The 17,181-nt window shown below is 46.9% G+C and overlaps 1 protein-coding gene across 1 annotated transcript in view; it reads right to left on the bottom strand.

Annotated features, from left to right (window-relative positions):
* Nucleotides 1-363: 363 nt before the first annotated feature.
* The window catches only part of PKD1L2 (polycystin 1 like 2), a 90,238-nt gene continuing 73,420 nt past the window's right edge, over nucleotides 364-17,181 (bottom strand). The window contains exons 34-43 of the mRNA XM_044256016.1: nucleotides 16,317-16,454; nucleotides 14,639-14,824; nucleotides 13,395-13,722; nucleotides 11,823-11,956; nucleotides 10,118-10,245; nucleotides 7,259-7,419; nucleotides 3,910-4,120; nucleotides 2,299-2,400; nucleotides 1,627-1,758; nucleotides 364-474 (exon numbers count right to left, since the gene is read on the bottom strand). Of these exons, the coding sequence (XP_044111951.1) occupies nucleotides 364-474; nucleotides 1,627-1,758; nucleotides 2,299-2,400; nucleotides 3,910-4,120; nucleotides 7,259-7,419; nucleotides 10,118-10,245; nucleotides 11,823-11,956; nucleotides 13,395-13,722; nucleotides 14,639-14,824; nucleotides 16,317-16,454 (1,631 nt within the window). The remainder of the gene's footprint in view (nucleotides 475-1,626; nucleotides 1,759-2,298; nucleotides 2,401-3,909; nucleotides 4,121-7,258; nucleotides 7,420-10,117; nucleotides 10,246-11,822; nucleotides 11,957-13,394; nucleotides 13,723-14,638; nucleotides 14,825-16,316; nucleotides 16,455-17,181) is intronic.

Genomic DNA, 17,181 nt, shown 5'->3' with positions numbered 1-17,181 from the left:
TCTGAACTAGAATCATTCAGAAGCAATTCCTGACCAACCAAGAAGATTAAATAGTCCACAGACATTATTTTTCCCAAACTCCAGACAATATTCATTTTATTTCTAGAAGGAAATACATTTGAACAGTCTATCACAGTAATGGCAATTGCACATATCTCTCTATATATTTTTCTTATTTTTTCATTTGCCGGATGCGATGCCTTTTCTATGCACACAGGGAAACATCCAGAGAGAATGTAGAATCACCAGTAAACATAGGTCTGAGGCTTTGGCCTTCCCCTTCTATAGCTGCTTGTATTTGGTTGAAGAGCTTAACCATTGGGTGCAGCTGGTGCAGGTGGAGGGGGCCAGGCCTCTGACCCGCTACTTGGGCTGCTCACTGCTGTTTCCAGGCTCCTCTATTTTACATTTAATCCCCAGGAAACCGAGTATTTTCATCAGCAAAAAATCAGCAATCTCTCCTTCCTCCGACAGCTGAAGAGGGAAAAAGAACCATGTGACGTACATAGACCCATCCTCTTTGGAGGCTTCTCTTTCTTTCTAAGGAGAAACCGTGGTATAATTGTCCATTTCGGTCTCTGCCAAAGTCACTTCGGTATTTAGTCAACTTTGTGTTGGGAGTCCCCTTCTTCTGCAAATCCCAAGGGTGTGTGTTCCCACCTTTATCCCGAGGAGGTTCCTTCTTCCCTTATGACGAAAATGATAAAATTCCCTCTTTCACCCCCAGTAGAGGCTCTTAGGAATGTATGTGCAAAGACCCTTGTGCATTGCTGCTGGGAATGTGAAACAGTGCAGCTGCTTTGGGAAATAGTTTGCTGGCTTCTCAAAATTTAAACCAGTTACCATATGACTGGTTGAAATACATTTCTAGGCCCAAGATGGAGCTGCTTCTGCCTGGCGTGTCATGACAGCAAACCGAAGCTTACAGAACTTTTGGTGTCCCTGTAAATGCTCCCCTGCCTAGAATATCAGGTTGGCCAGTCCCCAAACACAAAGCCACCTCTGGGCTCTATACTTCCGTCTCACCCCAAACAAGGTTGACTGTGTGGCCCCAGCCAATCAGATATATATATTTTTTTAGTTTTTTCTTTCTTGTTCTTTATTATTTCTCCTGTAAAGCTTCCTGTGTTCCGCCTGATTTGTACTTCTCTGAATGGAGACTGTCCACTTCATGAAGTGTTAAAGTTTGTATCGCCTAAGATTTCTGCTTTAATCATCTTTTAACAGATTCTCAGCCTCGGCTGTATTTTAAAATCACATGGGAAGATTTCAAAAATACCAGTGTTTGACTCATTCATCCAGGGATTCTGTGTTTATTGGTCCCAGTGCAGCAGCGGCAGATGTCCCAAAAGCCCCCATGTGATTCTAATGTACAAGTAGGGCTGAGAATCACTGGGGTTGTGAACGGAGTGCCTCCTCGGGAATCAGGAGACCCAATTCTAGTCTGCCCTTCATTTGCTTGTAATCTCAAGGAAGTAATTTCCTCCTTCTGGACCTGTTTCCCCTCCCATGAAACAGGGACTTTGGGCGACAATGGTCTCTCAAATACCCATAATGTCTAATGCTGCTCGATCTCTTCCTAGTTCAAGGTCAGTGACTGTTGAAGAATAGACCAAAGGGACTCACCTGATCATATTTTTGCTCCTCATTGAAGGCTACCAGGATGACAGAGATAAACAGATTCAGCACCACAAATGTCATGAAAATGATGCAAGACCCGATCAGGAAAGAGCCAAGCACTGGGCTATAGTCCAGGACCTGTGGGGAAGAAAGCAAGACTCATCCCCAGAAGTCCTGTGACCTAGTGGCCACTTCCCCCAGGCACCCTCAGAGGAAAAACTGGTTCCCAGATGAGACAGGGCCTGGAGCCAGGAAGGTCTGCTTCTGCCTGGCAGCTGAGAAAATGGGCAGTGTTCTCAAGAGCTGCTAGGAAAAAGGACAGCCAGCACCCCTTACTCCCTACTGCCACCATTTCCAAATATGGCTACCGTTTCTGGCTAGGGCCAGGAACATTCTAGAGACCAGCACAGCCCTCTCCTGAGTAGCCAGTGCCTGATGTTCTCCTGTAAGCAGGTGTCCGCAGGGTGAGCTATGGGCCCTAGTATGGGACTATCTGCTTAGAGGAAAGGGAACAATTTTATTTGTCCAAAGTTACCCTGTGCTTATCTGACATGGACTCAAGGGATAACATCCATCCAGGAGGAGGCATTTGAGGAGGGCGCTTTTTCTTTCTCATAAAGGCTTTATGTAGATGGCAATGTCTGTGTCCCCCACCCCCAACCCACCACACCCCATTACCTCCTCATAGTTAAAGATTCCTAGCTGAAGGCTGATCATCGTTTCTGCTGCATCAAAGAGAGTTTTGTAGGAACGGAGTTTCCAACCAAATATTAAGTTTGACTGTTATGGAAAGAGTCCTCATGAACACAGAAAGAAACCAAGTGACCTCCCCACTCCACCCCCAACGCCTGTTGTTTGACAGTAAAGTCAGTGTTCTGGGTCAGCCATATCCTTGGCCTAGCTGTACCCCTACTGCCAGTTCCTACAAGGGCCTGCAAGTGGGTATGTGTACATACCCAGTTCTGTAAGGGATAAATATGCATTTCTGGGGCTCAGGCATCACCCATTAGGCCACTGTTATGTTCACTCAGATGACTGCTCTAAGAATCCATGATGAAATTAGGCTCCTTTAGGCCCCAACCTTTTTGCTCTCGGGGAGTTGGGCTGCATAACAAAACCAAACCCAGGTTTCTGCCTGGACCTTACACCCCCACACCCTATTTCCTCCTCCCTTTCCCCCCAAAGATTTCCACTATTGTGTCAGAGAGACCCAGCACTCCCTTGGCTCTGAGTTGGTGACTTCTGGTCCCAGAGAGCACTGCAGTATCCCCAGCTTCTGCACTGCAGATGGAGGACTGAATAAATCCATGTCAACTGAAGGGTCAGGTGGAGTATTTTTGATAAAACCAGAATCCAGCTTTTTAGTGTATACCCTCCATCACTGCATTGACACACCTCACCCATTTCTCAGGGTGAGAGAGGAAGATGGAGTAGGCTCAGAGACTAAGGAGTCAGGGTTGAGGTAACAGGGACAGAAAAAGGATGAGGAATGGGAGAGGGTTAGAGAGGCCATGGAAAACACCACTGGGTGGTCAGGGATGATGGAATGTGAGACTGGATGGGGCCAAGGCGAGAACTGGGAGAAGAGTTGGGGTAGAGAGTGGGTCAGGATTGGGTGAAGGGTCAGAGAGGAGTGGGGGCCCTGGTACTATGGGGAATGTGGACTTGGAGAGATTGGGGGCATATTTAGATGGAGATCAAAATGTGGCAGAGGGTCTTTGTTTCTCACATTAACTGAAAATGAAAGAGTTGATAGTGCAACATTTTTTTCATTCACAAAAGAGATTTGATTGCCAAACACCTCTCACTGTCAAGGGACTGAATGAAATGATTTTCGGCACCATTAAGTTCATGCCTCATGTGCGAGGCATCAGGCAGTGACATAGTCTGCAGATGTGTCTGTCCTTCCTTCCCCATCTGCGCAAGTCATCTCCACATCCCCCAACACAGAGGGAATGTTCTGTGCATGTCTGAGCAATTGGGATGTCAGGAGACCTGGCACATCCAGACAGGGTCTAGATACAGAAGGGAATTCTTTGTTGGAGGTAGTTAGCCATTTCAGTCTTAGAGACTATACCTCCTCACTCTTACCCATCTGAGGTCTCTAGCCTTTTTCATTTGGGGTGGCCAGTTTATGAGCTCCCAGCTGAAAAGCCCTGGACTTAGAAGCCCCATCATCTCTCTCAGGTACCGAAGTCTTCTCAACCCTAACCCTCAACCCCCCACCCCTGAGAAGCCTTTGCTTCCAAGAAGACCAGCCCTGAAGGTTTTACTGAAGGAACCACTCACCGCAATGGAGTAAGCCAGAAGCATGATAAGGATGACAACGATGAAGCCTGAAATGTCCCCCCAAGCCCGGCGCAGGGCTGAAGTGATCATGTTCATTTTGGGGTTCAACCTGAGCAGATGCCAAAGCTTCACTGTGGACAGCAGTACCAGGAAGGCAATGATGTAGCCAAGGGCAGCATCAGCCGCTGCTGTCTCACCAAAACTGATCCCCCTGTGGGACCAAAAGGGGAGACCAGGTCTCAGAGACTATGAGAAGCTCAGCGTAGGAGGCTGGATTGGATTTAACATGATCCCAGAGGCCATCACTTCCCATAATAGGTCTGAGAAATAGAACTGGTCCAATTTCCCCAGCCAGGTAATGGTGAGCTGGTGATGATGGTGATGGTGGGATGATGGTGAGGATGTGAACATGATAGTGATGGCGGTGGTAATGATGGGGATGATGGGGAGGAGGATGCCTATGATAGGGATGATGATGTTGATGGTAGTCATGGGACCATTACCTCGCATTTTTGGTTAATGGCTGCAGAGCTATGGAAGAAGAGCAAAGGAGGAATCCTCCCAGTGTCAAGAAGATGGAAGTAAGGGCATTCTGTAAGCCTCCCCTCCTGGTTTGGGGTCCATGGTTTAGATGCCATGCCCTCCCTCACACTTTCTGAGTGTGTGCCTGCCCTGCTCTTGCATTTGAAGGAAGGATGGAAGTACCATTCAGTTTCTTTGCTAAGTTAGGGCCTGTTGAACCTCAACTGCATTGTCTCAATTGACCTTCAAGATCACTGGATGAGGTAAGTATTACTGTCTCCGTTCTACAGATAAGGATGAAGGATTGGCTCAAGGTCACAGAGCTAGTGACATAACTAGTGGCGGAAGGATGAGAGTTGGAATCCAGGCATGTCTGATTTCATTCCCTTCCCTTCTCTGCCCTTCATTCCCTTCTCTTCCTATATTTGGACTTTTAATTCAGTCTTAATGTCGGTGTATCATTAACATGACATAGAACTAAGGGTGCCTGAGCAGCTCAGTGAGCTAAGCATCCCACTCTTGATCTCAGCTCAGCTCTGTTCTCAGGGTTGTGTGTTCAAGCCCTGTGCTGGGCTCCACACTGAGCATGGAACCTACTTAAGGAAAAAAAAAAAAAAAAGGTAAAATGGAGTAGACCTATATCTGGTGACATGGATGGAGAACAGGTTGTTGTTACAGGATTTCCTTTTCCTTTGGTGCCTGTGGTTCTGGGTCACAACACTTTGAAGAATGAAGAGGTAGACCAGACAAAGAGTGGTGGGCAGCAAAGCAAAGTTTCCTGAGCAATAGTCAAATGATAATACAAAGCTCCTGAAGAGGGAGGGGACCTCTGGGCTTGCCATGGAGTTTCTAAATCTAAGGGTCCTTATGGGCTTGCTGTGTTGTTTTAATCTGATAAACCCTCCATGCATTTGTCATTCAATCAGGTTTTTGTCATCCATCAGTGGGAAAGAATGGAGGGCTCTTTCCAGGGTGGTGTAAAATGCTTTTAAGGCTGTTTTCCTCTTTGGTTGGGGGGTGGAGGGCTTTGTTCCTGCCTGCCTTTCTTACCTGAAAAAAAAAGGGGGTGGATGTTGATAATTCTATCTTTTAGAAGTTTGGGGAAGATTAAAGTATATAAGATGATGCTTTTAAAGTGTTTTTATAACAGAGTACAGCATCCAACAATAAATAAATGTTTTCCATATCAATAAAATCAGTGGATGAGGCAAGACGCAAAATGGTTTGAAGTAAGGATTGGGATCCTATAGACACACAAGCTAGGTTTTGGGGTTTTCTGTTTGTTTGTTTGTTTTGTTTTGTTTTGTTTTGTTTTAAGATTTTAAGAAATCTCTACACCCAACATAGGACTCAAACTCATGATCTTGAGATTAAGAGTCACATGTTCTACTGACTTAGCCAGCCAGGTACTCCTTAAGGATTTTAATTTTAAGTAATCTTAAAATTACTTTGTAAGCATGAGGCTCGAATTTATACCCCCCAAGATCAAGAACTGCATGGTCTACTGACTGAGCCCCTCTCATAAGCTAGGTTTACATTACTTCTTTGCCACCTTTTAACTCTGTGGCTTGGAAGTTAGTTCTCTGAATTTCAGTTTCTTTCTCTCTCTCTCTTTTTTAATCTTTTATTTATTTATTTATCAGAGAGAAACAGCACAATCCAGGGAGCAGCAGACAGAGGGAGAAGCAGGCTCCCTGCTGAGCAAGGAGCCGGATGCAGGACTGTATCCCAGGACCCTGGGATCATGACCTGAGCTAAAGACAGAGGCTTAAATGACTGAGCCACCCAGGCATCCCTTCAATTTCTTTATTTGTAAAATGGAGTAGTGTTAATGTAAGCAGAAAGAAGTATGTGTCCCCAGAAACAGAAAGACCTAGCTTTCTAGACAATAGGAAGTCATTTTAGGCCCCCAGCCATCTTGTGAAGGAATGTAAGAATAAAACAGCCATTATCAGGCCAAGAGATAGTCTGATCATATCAGGGACAGTCAGCCTGAAACAAAAGCAAGATTGACTTGATGTGCATTCTTGAGTTCTCTTTGCAGGATCTAAACCTCCTTGAGTACTCAGATACCAGACCAACTAAAGCCAGGGAATTGATAATGCTGACCTTTGCCAGCCCGAGTGACTTTGACCTGGACTCAGTTACCCTAAGATGACTTCTGCCCCAAGGCCGTGGTGTATTTCCCATTGTGCCTGCAAGCCCCTTCTGAATATGCATTCCCCCTTACCTCAAAACCATCAGTTTTGTTGTTTGAGGAGACACTGCTTTGGAAAAGATCCTTAGTGTTCTCCTTCACTTGTTGCAAACAAAATTCTCCCTTTTCCTACTCTTTTGGCTTGGTGGTGTGTTTTGGCTGGACACCCACCAAGAGGCAAACTCATGTTCAAGTAGTAACAACATGTTCCATTGTGGGTTCTCCTGAGCATCTGGTGGGCTAGTGCTTCTTGCCTAGCAGAGTGGACACTTTGTAAATGGTATGAGATGTAGGCAGACTGGTGTGCTGCTGCATCTTCTGGGCAGGGACCTTCACAGGGTGTCACATGGTTTTATGTTTTGGTAAGATTTTCAAAAGTAAGATACTGTTCTATTTTGTCTTAAAGAGCTTTCTCAACTAAAGATGTGTTAGGCCCCAAACCTGAATCTAAGTGATAGCTATAGTTATGTTTTTCAAGAGTGACCCTGATCTTTTGAGGATCAATAAGATTTCAAAAGCCACACCACCACCCGCAGGCCACCCCCCTCCACCCCGCCGCAACCCTGGGGCCACAGAGCTGGAGGAAACAGGTCTAATATGGGAGTTGGGCCCCGAGGCAGAGCCACTTACTCCTCCCCATGGTTCCGGTAGTGCTGGAGGTCTCGTTCTGCCAGGATGGCCCTCTTCACAAACATCGCCAGGGCACTCCAGCTGGCCAGGATGATGGTTAGCTCCAGAAGATTCCACTTGCTATAGAAATAGCACCACCTCTCTTTCCTCATGAGCTTGCCCTGGGAGAGGAGCTGGAGGTTCTACCCCATGCTGTAGCCAGAACTGTGCCTCCCCACCCCTTCCACCATGGCTCTCCAAAGCATCCAAGATGACCCTCCAGCAGGGGCCTACTGTATCCTAGAGAAGCTTCTCAATAAAGAAGCCCCAGAGTACCTGGGGCCTCTCCCCAGCCTTGTGCACACACCTCATCTGCTTTCAGCACCAGCTTGGGTTGTAGAATTTGGGGGCACATAAGAGTAACAGCATCTAACAAGAAAAATATTTAATTATCTCTGATGGAAAGAAAACAAAACAAAACTGGGGAATGGGAAAGGGCCACTCACTCATTCATAGAGCATTTACTTTAGAAAACCTATCACTGTGAAATCTTTCTCTGCCCCTTTGAGATGTATGTAAATCTTCTTGAAAGTTAAACTAGCTTCAGGAATGTTTTTCTAAAGGACCTGGGAGCTTTCTTCCCAAGGTGAACATGAAGGAAGGTAGTACCCTTCATTTGCAGTTTCTCTGGGAGGGTACGAACCAAGTGGTAGGCACCTGGTTCCAGGTTGCACAATTACCTCCTAGTGTGAACATGTACATTTATTTTTCCTTTCGATAAAGGCGGTTACAAACACAAGTGGCCATCCTAATTACTAGCTGAATTTAGGGTGGACTAGTAGGACAGATGATGCCATGCATCCTCTTGAGGATTCATTACTATTTATCTTAAGGATGAATATGTAATGGATCCCATTAGCTCTGCAGTATGCAAAAGTGAGACTCCTTTCTGTCTTTGGAATTTCTTACTGGATTGCCTGGGACGCATACCACAGTTTAGCGTCATGCTTATTCAATAAGAAAAGTTGTTTTCTTGGGAGAAGTTAGGAGTTACTGTTTAACAGATACCGTTTCAGTTCTGTAAGAGGAAAAAAATTCTGGAGATGGGTGGTAGTGATGGTTGCATGACAGTGTGAATGTACGCAACGTCACTGAGCTGTACATTTAAAGAGGTTGCGGGGGTAACTTCTATATTATATATATTTATCTACCACAATTAAAAATGAGTAGTTTTGGGGCACCTGGGTGGCTTAGTGGGTTAAGCCTCTGCCTTCAGCTCAGGTGATGATCTCAGGGTCTGGGGATCGAGCCGGGCTCGATCGCGTCGGGCTCTCTGCTCAACAGGGAGCCTGCTTCCTCCTTTCTCTCTGCCTGCCTCTCTGCCCGCTTGTGATCTCTGTCTGTCAAATAAATAAATAAAAATCTTTAAAAATTTTTTTAAAAATGGGTAATTTTGTTAAAGTAGTTTTTTTGTTTTTTTTTTCTACCTTTGTGGACAGGTTTTCTAGATTGGTAGGAGACTTTGTTTTAATCATCTTTCCCCATCAGGTGTCACACGTCAAAGGTATTACATTGTGCAAGTTCTAAGCCTCCTGCTTTTCCCTCCCACTAAAGAGAATCTTCCAGGTCTGTTACATTTCCCTCTTCCTCCCTACTCTTCAGGAGAACTGATTTGTGTTTGGCTGCTAAGAGGCTAAAGTTTACCTCCATTAAAAAGGGATGAAGGAGGGTAAGATTTTAAGAACTGCTTAAGTGGTGTTTTTGAGAAAGATTTAAGGGCTTTGGAGATAAGTGTTGTGCTGCCCCTGCAGGCAGAGGGTGAGGGCAACCCAGAGTGGGAGGAGCGATCTGGGGGGTGTGGTGGGGTGGGGACTGGATGGGCCTCCTTTGATGTTCTTAGGTTGTTATTTGATGACTGTTCCCTGTTCGGTTTGCATTGGTGATGCCCAGAGGCCCCGTGGGATCCAGGTTTATAAGTCTGAGGTGCAACAGAGGTGTTGAGTTTGAAGTTCAGTGAGCAGACTCCCTGGATTCAGTTTTGGCCTTGAATAAATTCCTTAAACGTCTCTGGACTTCAGCTTCCTACTCTGTGAAGTGGAGCCAATTGAACCTTTCTCCTGGTATTTTTTTTTTTTTTTAAGATTTTGCTTATTTACTTGACACAGAGAGAGAGATCACAAGTAGGCAGAAAGAGGGGGGAAGCAGGTTCCCCGATGAGCAGAGAGCCCTGTGCAGGCCTCCATCTGAGGACCCTGAGATCATGACCTGAACCAAAGGCAGAGGCTTAACCCACTGAGCCACCCAGGCGCCCTCTCCTGGTATTAAAGGTTCTTCGCACAATGTCTTTCTTGTGGTAAACTCTCAAAGTACTGTCCTTACTTTAAAGTGGTTGTTGTGACTGTTGAACAGGGGATGGGGATGCCCTTTCAAGATGTCTGACTTGCATTTTTGGTGGGGCAGGGGCATATACCGAGCATGGAATGAGTTCCCAGCTTCCTCAAACCTCCATCATTATCAACATCTGCACCTTCATTTTGCAACATGGTGGTATTTAAAGGTAGCAAAGGAGATTTTTTCCCCTAATTGCCAGGGACCACAGGTGAACCACTGGCTACCTTTGATGTTTTTGAAAGGTCTCAGTTCTTCTCCCTTCCCAACCCAGGAAGGATCACCCTCTGAGTCTCAGTTCCTGAGAGGTCCTGAAAACTAGTCCCTGAGCTGGGTCAGCCCTCAGGACTGCAGAAGGACCAAAAGGGTGCCATGGCAAACAGGTTAGCAGAATGTGCCCCTCTCCCTTCTTCAGGCCTCACTCCAGGGGAGGTCCACAGGGGACAGGCACACTGCTGCTTCCATCCAATGGAGCTGTCATCTATCCCTCACCTGCACAACCATGTAGTAGAGGAGGAACAGGAGGTAGATGGCTTCTGCTGCTACCACGAAGGGGTGCCAGCCGTCAGTGAAGGGGTACAGGCGCAGGCTCTGCAGGTTCACATGTGTAAGGAAGGTTCCTGGGAAGCAAAAGGTGTCCTGTTCACCCAGTCACCCGCCCGCTCAGAGCCACCATTTCTGACTGGAAGGCATCAGTGACATGATGCAAACTCAGGCCCTTCCGAGGGCTGGCAAGGGCAGAAGAGAAGATAAATATCCTTCAGACCCACAGACCCAAGGGACTGGGCGCACAGTGGATGTCAAAGGCAATGAACATATTAGAGGGGATACAGGAAGCTTAGCTGGAAGAGCCGCTTCCTATCCTCTGCCTCTGGTATCGGCCATTTGTGTCCTCAGTCACCTCCAGCCAAAGCACACCATCCCACTGAACATTCATTTACTCCAGGCTGGCTCACTTAAAACTGGTTCACCTAAAGAGAGTTCACTGAAGATCAATTCATCTATTGACCAGTATTCCTGAAATTCAGCCTTCTTTTGAATCATCTTTCATCCATTTGTGTGTCTTGTCTTTTTGGGGGAGTATTATAATCATATTTTGTAATGATTTTTTAAAAAAAACAGTTTGACTGATAAAGCTACTGCCTCTGAAGACAAAGCCAACCATGAGAATGTCAGAATGGAGAGACACAAACAACCTGAGTCCTTGCCAACATCAGTGGGCTGCTTGAACCAACCAGACCTGAAACCCATTCCTCATTTCTCATTTGTAGAAACACATAATTTAATCAGATGTGTTTGGGGACAGTCTGTTTAGTTGGTCCTTATGAGCCACAAAAGGTGGCAAAAAGAGTAGGAGAACACGGGGATACAAATACTACTCCCCTCAACAAAAGGATTTGAAATAAGCACTTCATAGTGGCCAGAGATCATGGAAGTTGAAGGCCTTTTACTTTTCACTTTACACGGTTCTGAAATTTTAAAAACTATGGGTATGTATTTGTTTTACTAAAAATGTAATTTGGTGCTAAAAATGGCTTAATTTTTAAAGGAAAGATGGTTGAATTTTAGGAAAACCGGTTATTAGCTGAGGAAGCTTTGGGTCAGTGTTTTCAATAGATTATGATAGCGGGTGGAAGGCAGGAAATGGAAAGAAAGAAATGGAACAGAACACAAAATATCAGAGTATACTGCATGTAGTGAAGGAAAATATTTTTGAAGCTTTTGTCTCAGTTTATGTATATTTGTATGTGAGTGTATTGGAAAATAATGTAAAATGTACCTCGTCCTGTAGGTTGAGGTACAAGTTGTAAAATGTTGTTTTAGGTGAAATTATCTGTTACCAGGTCACTCCTTCTCCAGCCTTTCACTGCCAGCCCCCAAGCCTGCCTTCCCCAGAGTAGGAAGCTGAAGACGATGAGCTGTCTTCAGACTCCCAGCTTGGTTCCCTCAGGGTATCTTGGGAGACGGGCCAGAGAGAAGTGGAGGCAACTAGTCATAAGGCTGGAGCAATGCTGGAACCCGAGCTTTGGGTGCCCAGGAAGAACCAAGACCCATCCCCAAGTCTCCCAAACAACACTGGCCCCAGAACTCTGGCCCTGGGGCAGCAAGGGCCAGCCTGGTCAGGTGCCCTGGCCCAGAGGGAGGGGTGTCAGTCTTCTAGAACACTATAGATGGGGTCACAGGTGAGGCTGCCCACCCAGGGCGCTTGTCTCCAGGGTCAGAGTGATGATGCAGAACAGGTTAACGTTGGCATTGTAGATGGTGAACTCCACAAAAACAGCTCTGGTCAGTCTGTCCAGCCAGGTATTGTCAAAGAGGTACTGGAGAATTCTGTAGGAAAAGGACTGTTTAGGGACATCTCCAATTACAGTGGCTCCCTACCCCCCTGCCCAGAAAGGAGGCCAGGGTTTCCTATAGAAATATCTCCCTCTGGCTCTGCTCCGTCCCCTGGGCCATAGGGCCTGGGGGCTCCTCCTGGGAGTGATCAGTTTCCCACCAATGGTGCAGTGTCTTGGCACGCATGGTCTCCTGGACGTTAAGAGAAAAGGTCCTGTAAGTGTGGTCCCCATAGTGCCAGCATCCGCATCATCTGGAAACTCAGTAAAAATGCAGATTCTCAGTCCCCATCCCAGATCTTTGGAAAAAAATTCCTCTAGGGGATCTGTGTTTTGCAGATCTGTGTTCTGATGAGCCTTCCAGGTGAGTGTGACACTGGTGACCAGGTGAGTTTGAGGACCACCCGTGTGAGAGGAGCCACATAGAAAATCAGGGGGCTTAGGCAAGCAGACTCAGCTTCCTTATCTACAGTGGTGTTAACACCAGTGCTTCGGGAACATTGTGAAGAGAAAATGCAACAGTGTGTCGTTTGTCTGTGTGAAATAGGGACAGCTGTCATTACTGGCATCAATAGTGATGGGCCTGTTTTAAGATATGCCCTGTGCCCACTGGGTCTGTGTCCTGCTTCGTGTTTAGAAGAGAGAACATCAGTTGTTGCAAGTGGCAGGAAAACACTTCTTACACGGAAACTGACAATTCCTGTCCTGTCCTGAATCCCAGGGGACCCCTGTCAGTTGTTCTCTTTAGGGTTTTGTTTCCTGTGTTCCTCGAGAAGACTGAGGTGCAAATGGGTTCACTAACTTGCCTGGGGCCACACAGCTAACAGGAGCAGTGCCAGGGTTTCACACTCAGGGCTGTCTAACTCTGGAGTGCGCTGGGAGAGGCAGTCTGCATAGGCCCTGGATGTCCCTGCTCCACCGTGTTAAGTATTCCAGGAATGCAAGGTCCTGGCTGGGCTTTACCCAAGCCATTTCTTAAGGCTGTGTTTGCAGTGAGAAACCTCGAGGGATAAGGTAATGTCCTTCAGATAAAGAGCAGGTTTGCTTCTGTCACTATAGAAACAGTGAATGCTCCAAACTCAGTGTTCTTCCTTGCTACTATAATTCACTGCACATAAAAGCATGATTCTTGGCTAAGATTACGAGCCTTAGCCACTTCCTATCTGCCTGGTAGTAGATGTCTTTGTGTAGTAGAGCTCCATATCCCTACACTGGCTCTAGCAGAGGCCACCAGACTCAGCCACCAGGCCGAGAGTGCTGGAGAGGGCCTCTGAGATTGTAGTTTCCAGGGACCCAGAAATACAATCTGAATACTTCTGCGTTCCCCAGTTCCTCCCTACAATGACATGAATGAGCTTTGCTGCACCTGCTAATAAGACCCAGACCCTAGGAAATGGCTTTCCTTGGGTATACGTGAGTCAAGTGAGTCTTACCTTGATGCGCTTTTGCGATCAGTCCCCAAGGGGACCACATAACCTCCTCCCCGGTACACAGTGAGTTTGCCCCAGATGGGATACCCTCGGCGTTGGCTCTGGCTCTGGTACTGCCAAGCCTGGGAAAAGCCACTGCTGTTATTGGGTATGGAGGCATTCCAGCCTTCCCCATAGTCTGACAGATCTTCAATATCCAGAGAGTATGGTGCATGGCATCCATTGAGAGAAGCCTGCAGCTGTGGGGCAAGAGGGCAAGAGTTTTCCCGGACCCTCACTTGGCGAATCTGGGCACTGCCCACCAGCTTAGAATTCCCATCCGTGATAAAGCCTGGAGATGAAAAACAGGTGGGTCAGCCTAGCCATCAAAATTGTCTTAGTGCATCCTGGCCTGGATGTTAACATGAACTTCAGTGTACCCAGTGTAAAAACAGTCAAGAGTAAGTAGGTCATGGCCAATCACAGGCTATATTCATCACCATCTTCCACGCTTAGCTGTGGTCTACTTCCTGCATAACTTCTCTTGAGGAATGGTACCCCCACCACCTGGTCATCAACTTGGAGACCCTTTGTACCCTTTCTCTCAATGCTCATATCCTAATGGTCAAGGCTCATCAACTCTACCTCTTCACTGTTGTCTGCACCCATGCTCATTTCTCCATTCACCCCTTCCTCTCATGCCTCCATCAGCCCCATCGTTTCTAGCATCCTAACTACTCTCTATTCCAATTTCCACATGATTCTAGAATGATCCTTCTTAAGTGCAAATTCCATTATGTTACTCCCTCCCGAAGAAACTGTCAATGCCTCATTTCCTTAAGCATAAAATAGAACTTCTGAGACCCTTGATGATCTGACCCCTATTCCTCTTTTGCTTTACTTTTAACTGGTCCTCAACTCATACCTTACACTGCAGCCACACTCAGCGCTTTGTAATTCCAGGGACTTGCTTTGCTACTTCAGGCTTGCCTTTCCCCCTGTTGTCCCTTGCACCCGGTATACTGCTTCTGCCCAGCTGATTCATGCTCATGTATCTCTCACTTAGAATGTCCTCCACTCTACATCAGGGGAGGTTTAGGGCCCCTCTCTTGTGCACACACAGCCTTCTGAGGGTCTCTCTTTCAAAGCATATGGCCCTGTGGTTATTGGCTCTCTGTGAGGCTGATGGTGATGGTGACCCACTCCTGTTCCTAGAAAGCAGTCTGCAAAAGGGGGCTGACATCTGTCCTCAGGTGAGGGAAAAGTACCTGGGTAATAACTGTATAGGTTGCTCAGGAGGGTGGTGTTGGCCCACACGAAGAACTCTCTGAAGCTTAACACAGCCGAAAAGCCTTGGGTGAAGCTGTGCTCAAGGTGTCTGTTGAAGTGGTAGGTGCTGGGGTCCCTCTGCCCATAGGCGACCAGCAGCAGCATCCATAGGAAGCCCAGGTATGCTGAAAGTGGAGGCGTAACCCCCGGTCAGGCAGGGTTCCCAAATTCCACCAAGCCCAAGGCAGGAAACAGAATGGCATACAACTCCGAATAGTTGAGGTCTTGTAGACCAGCTTCTTGACCCCTAGTGACAGTGGAACCAATCCTTAGACAGTGGGAAGGAGTTAAATCCACGGATATGAGCTTGCCACCTGGGTTCAAATCCTGACTCCGCCACTTCCTGTCTATGTGCTTTACTAGTGACTTAACCCCTCTGCTTAACCCCTAGTTAACCCCTAGCCACTAGATTTACTAGTGACTTCACTAGTACTTAACCCCTCTGCTTTACTCTCCTCATCTGTGAAGTGGGGATAATAATTCTGTTTCATAAGGTTATAATAAATTAATATTTATTAAGCACTTAAAAATAGGGCTTGCCCAGAGTTCATGCTATATGAACATTTCTTAAAAAGAATCTTCTGAAAATGGGGCTCTGCCATGTTATAATGCTGAGGATAGAGCAATGAAAATGATAGTTGTGTTCTGTGCGCTCGTGGAGCTCACCTGTGGACAGGTGAGTGTGATGTAAGGGCCCCTTACATACAAAGATTTCGTTTAGGAGGTCAGCCATCAGAATGTGGGGGGTGCAGAGTATTACCCAGAATCTCTGGGTTCAGGGCCTGGGAATATGCATCCCAGCAAGCCCTCCCTGGGATGAATTGGGGCTCTGCCCACACCTCTAGGCTCTCTTCATTCATGCTGCTATTCCTGTGCAAGCTCACCTGCTCTCTGCATTTGTGTGGCAGTATGTGCTCAACCATTGGGAGGGCAGGGCAGGAGTGCTGCAGGATCCATGTCCTCCCCGAGAGCAGCCTTCACCAGTGACCTGTGTGACAACCTGGAGGTGTGTACTATAAACCCCCACAGAGGTCCCCAGCAGGACTGAGCTCCAGTTCTCACACGGAACCCACTCATCACCACACCTCCTTTCACCTCCCTTCTCGTCTATACTTTCCTTTTCTCTACCAGTGTTTCCCAGGATCACCTCCCAAAGCAACTACTTGTACCCCAATCTGCTTATGGGAGAACCCAGACTAAGATACACAGTGATGTTTGAAAGCAGGCTTGGGGAGTCTTTCCAAAGACATAGTCTTTGGGCTGAGAATTAAAGAATAAGGACTTAGTCAAAAGAAAAGACGGGGAGGAGAGGAGACACATTCCAGGCAGATTAGATTAGCCTGGGCAAAGGCCTGGGGTCCAGAGAGTGAAGGAGTCCCAGGAGCAGCAGGACATGGTGTGTCCAGAGCTCAGAGCACAACGGGCTGCAAGAGGTGACCCAGGGTGGGCAGAGCCACAGTAGGGAGTTTGGACTTTATCCTAAGGGCCATGTGGGGCCACCAAGGGATTTTAAGTATAAGGGAGAAGCTGGGGCGAGACAGTGTGGGTCTGTCAAAGAAGTCTGTGCTGACAACCAGTGAGTGAGGAGACTGCTTGTGGGTGACCTTGGTTGCCTACCCAAGATTTCTCTGATGAAGGCAAATGCCTTCTGTTCCTTGAGATGGGTGGCTTTCATCTTCTCGACATCAGCGGCCAAAGGCGGCTGGTAAATGTCCTTCCTGCTGCATCGTCGTGCTCGGAACAAGGCAGAGGGGTCTGTGAAAGCAAGGACATGAGGACCGTCTCCCAAAAGGCAGTGGAACCAGCCTCAACTTTTGCAACCAGAAGCCTCCTGTCTTCACCAGGACCAACAGGATCTGCCATTCCTACTCCTCAGGAGCCATTTCCCAATGCTGCCCTCCGTGCCTCTGCCACCGCCATCCCTATGCTCAAAATTCTGACCCTACTCCAGCTGGAGGATTCACCTCATACTGAAAGCACCACACCCTCCCCTCCCTGTGCTTCTGAACCCTAAGACAGAGCCCAGTGTTCCCAAAACTGTAATGGATGGAAGAAGGAGGGTCACTAATAGTTCAAAGTCCTGTCATGTCTAAGTATCTTCTTTTTTAAGCCACTTTATTGAACTATAGTTTTCATAAATTTTCCCACTGGACGTCTACAATATGATGATTTTAGTACATTTATAGAGTTGTGCAACCATCACCATAACCCAGTTTTAGAACATTTTCATCAACCCAGGAAGTTCCCTCACGTCCCCGTCAAGTCAGTCCCCACTCCCAGTTTGTCCTACCCTTAGCCTCATTAATCTGCTGTCTCTATCGATTTTTTTTTCTGGATATTACATATAAATGGAATCCTACAGTGCATCGTTTCTTGTGTCTGGCTTCTTTCACTTAGCATAACGGTTTGGAGTCCATCCATGTTGTTGTGTAATTAGTATTTAGTTCCTTTTTTGGTATGGGTACACTCCTGTCCATGCATT

Source organism: Neovison vison, chromosome 7, assembly GCF_020171115.1.
Source record: "Neovison vison isolate M4711 chromosome 7, ASM_NN_V1, whole genome shotgun sequence".
Lineage (NCBI taxonomy): Eukaryota > Metazoa > Chordata > Mammalia > Carnivora > Mustelidae > Neogale > Neogale vison.
The sequence above is the reverse complement of the archived record's forward strand: the minus strand, read 5'-3'. Positions and strand labels throughout refer to the sequence as shown.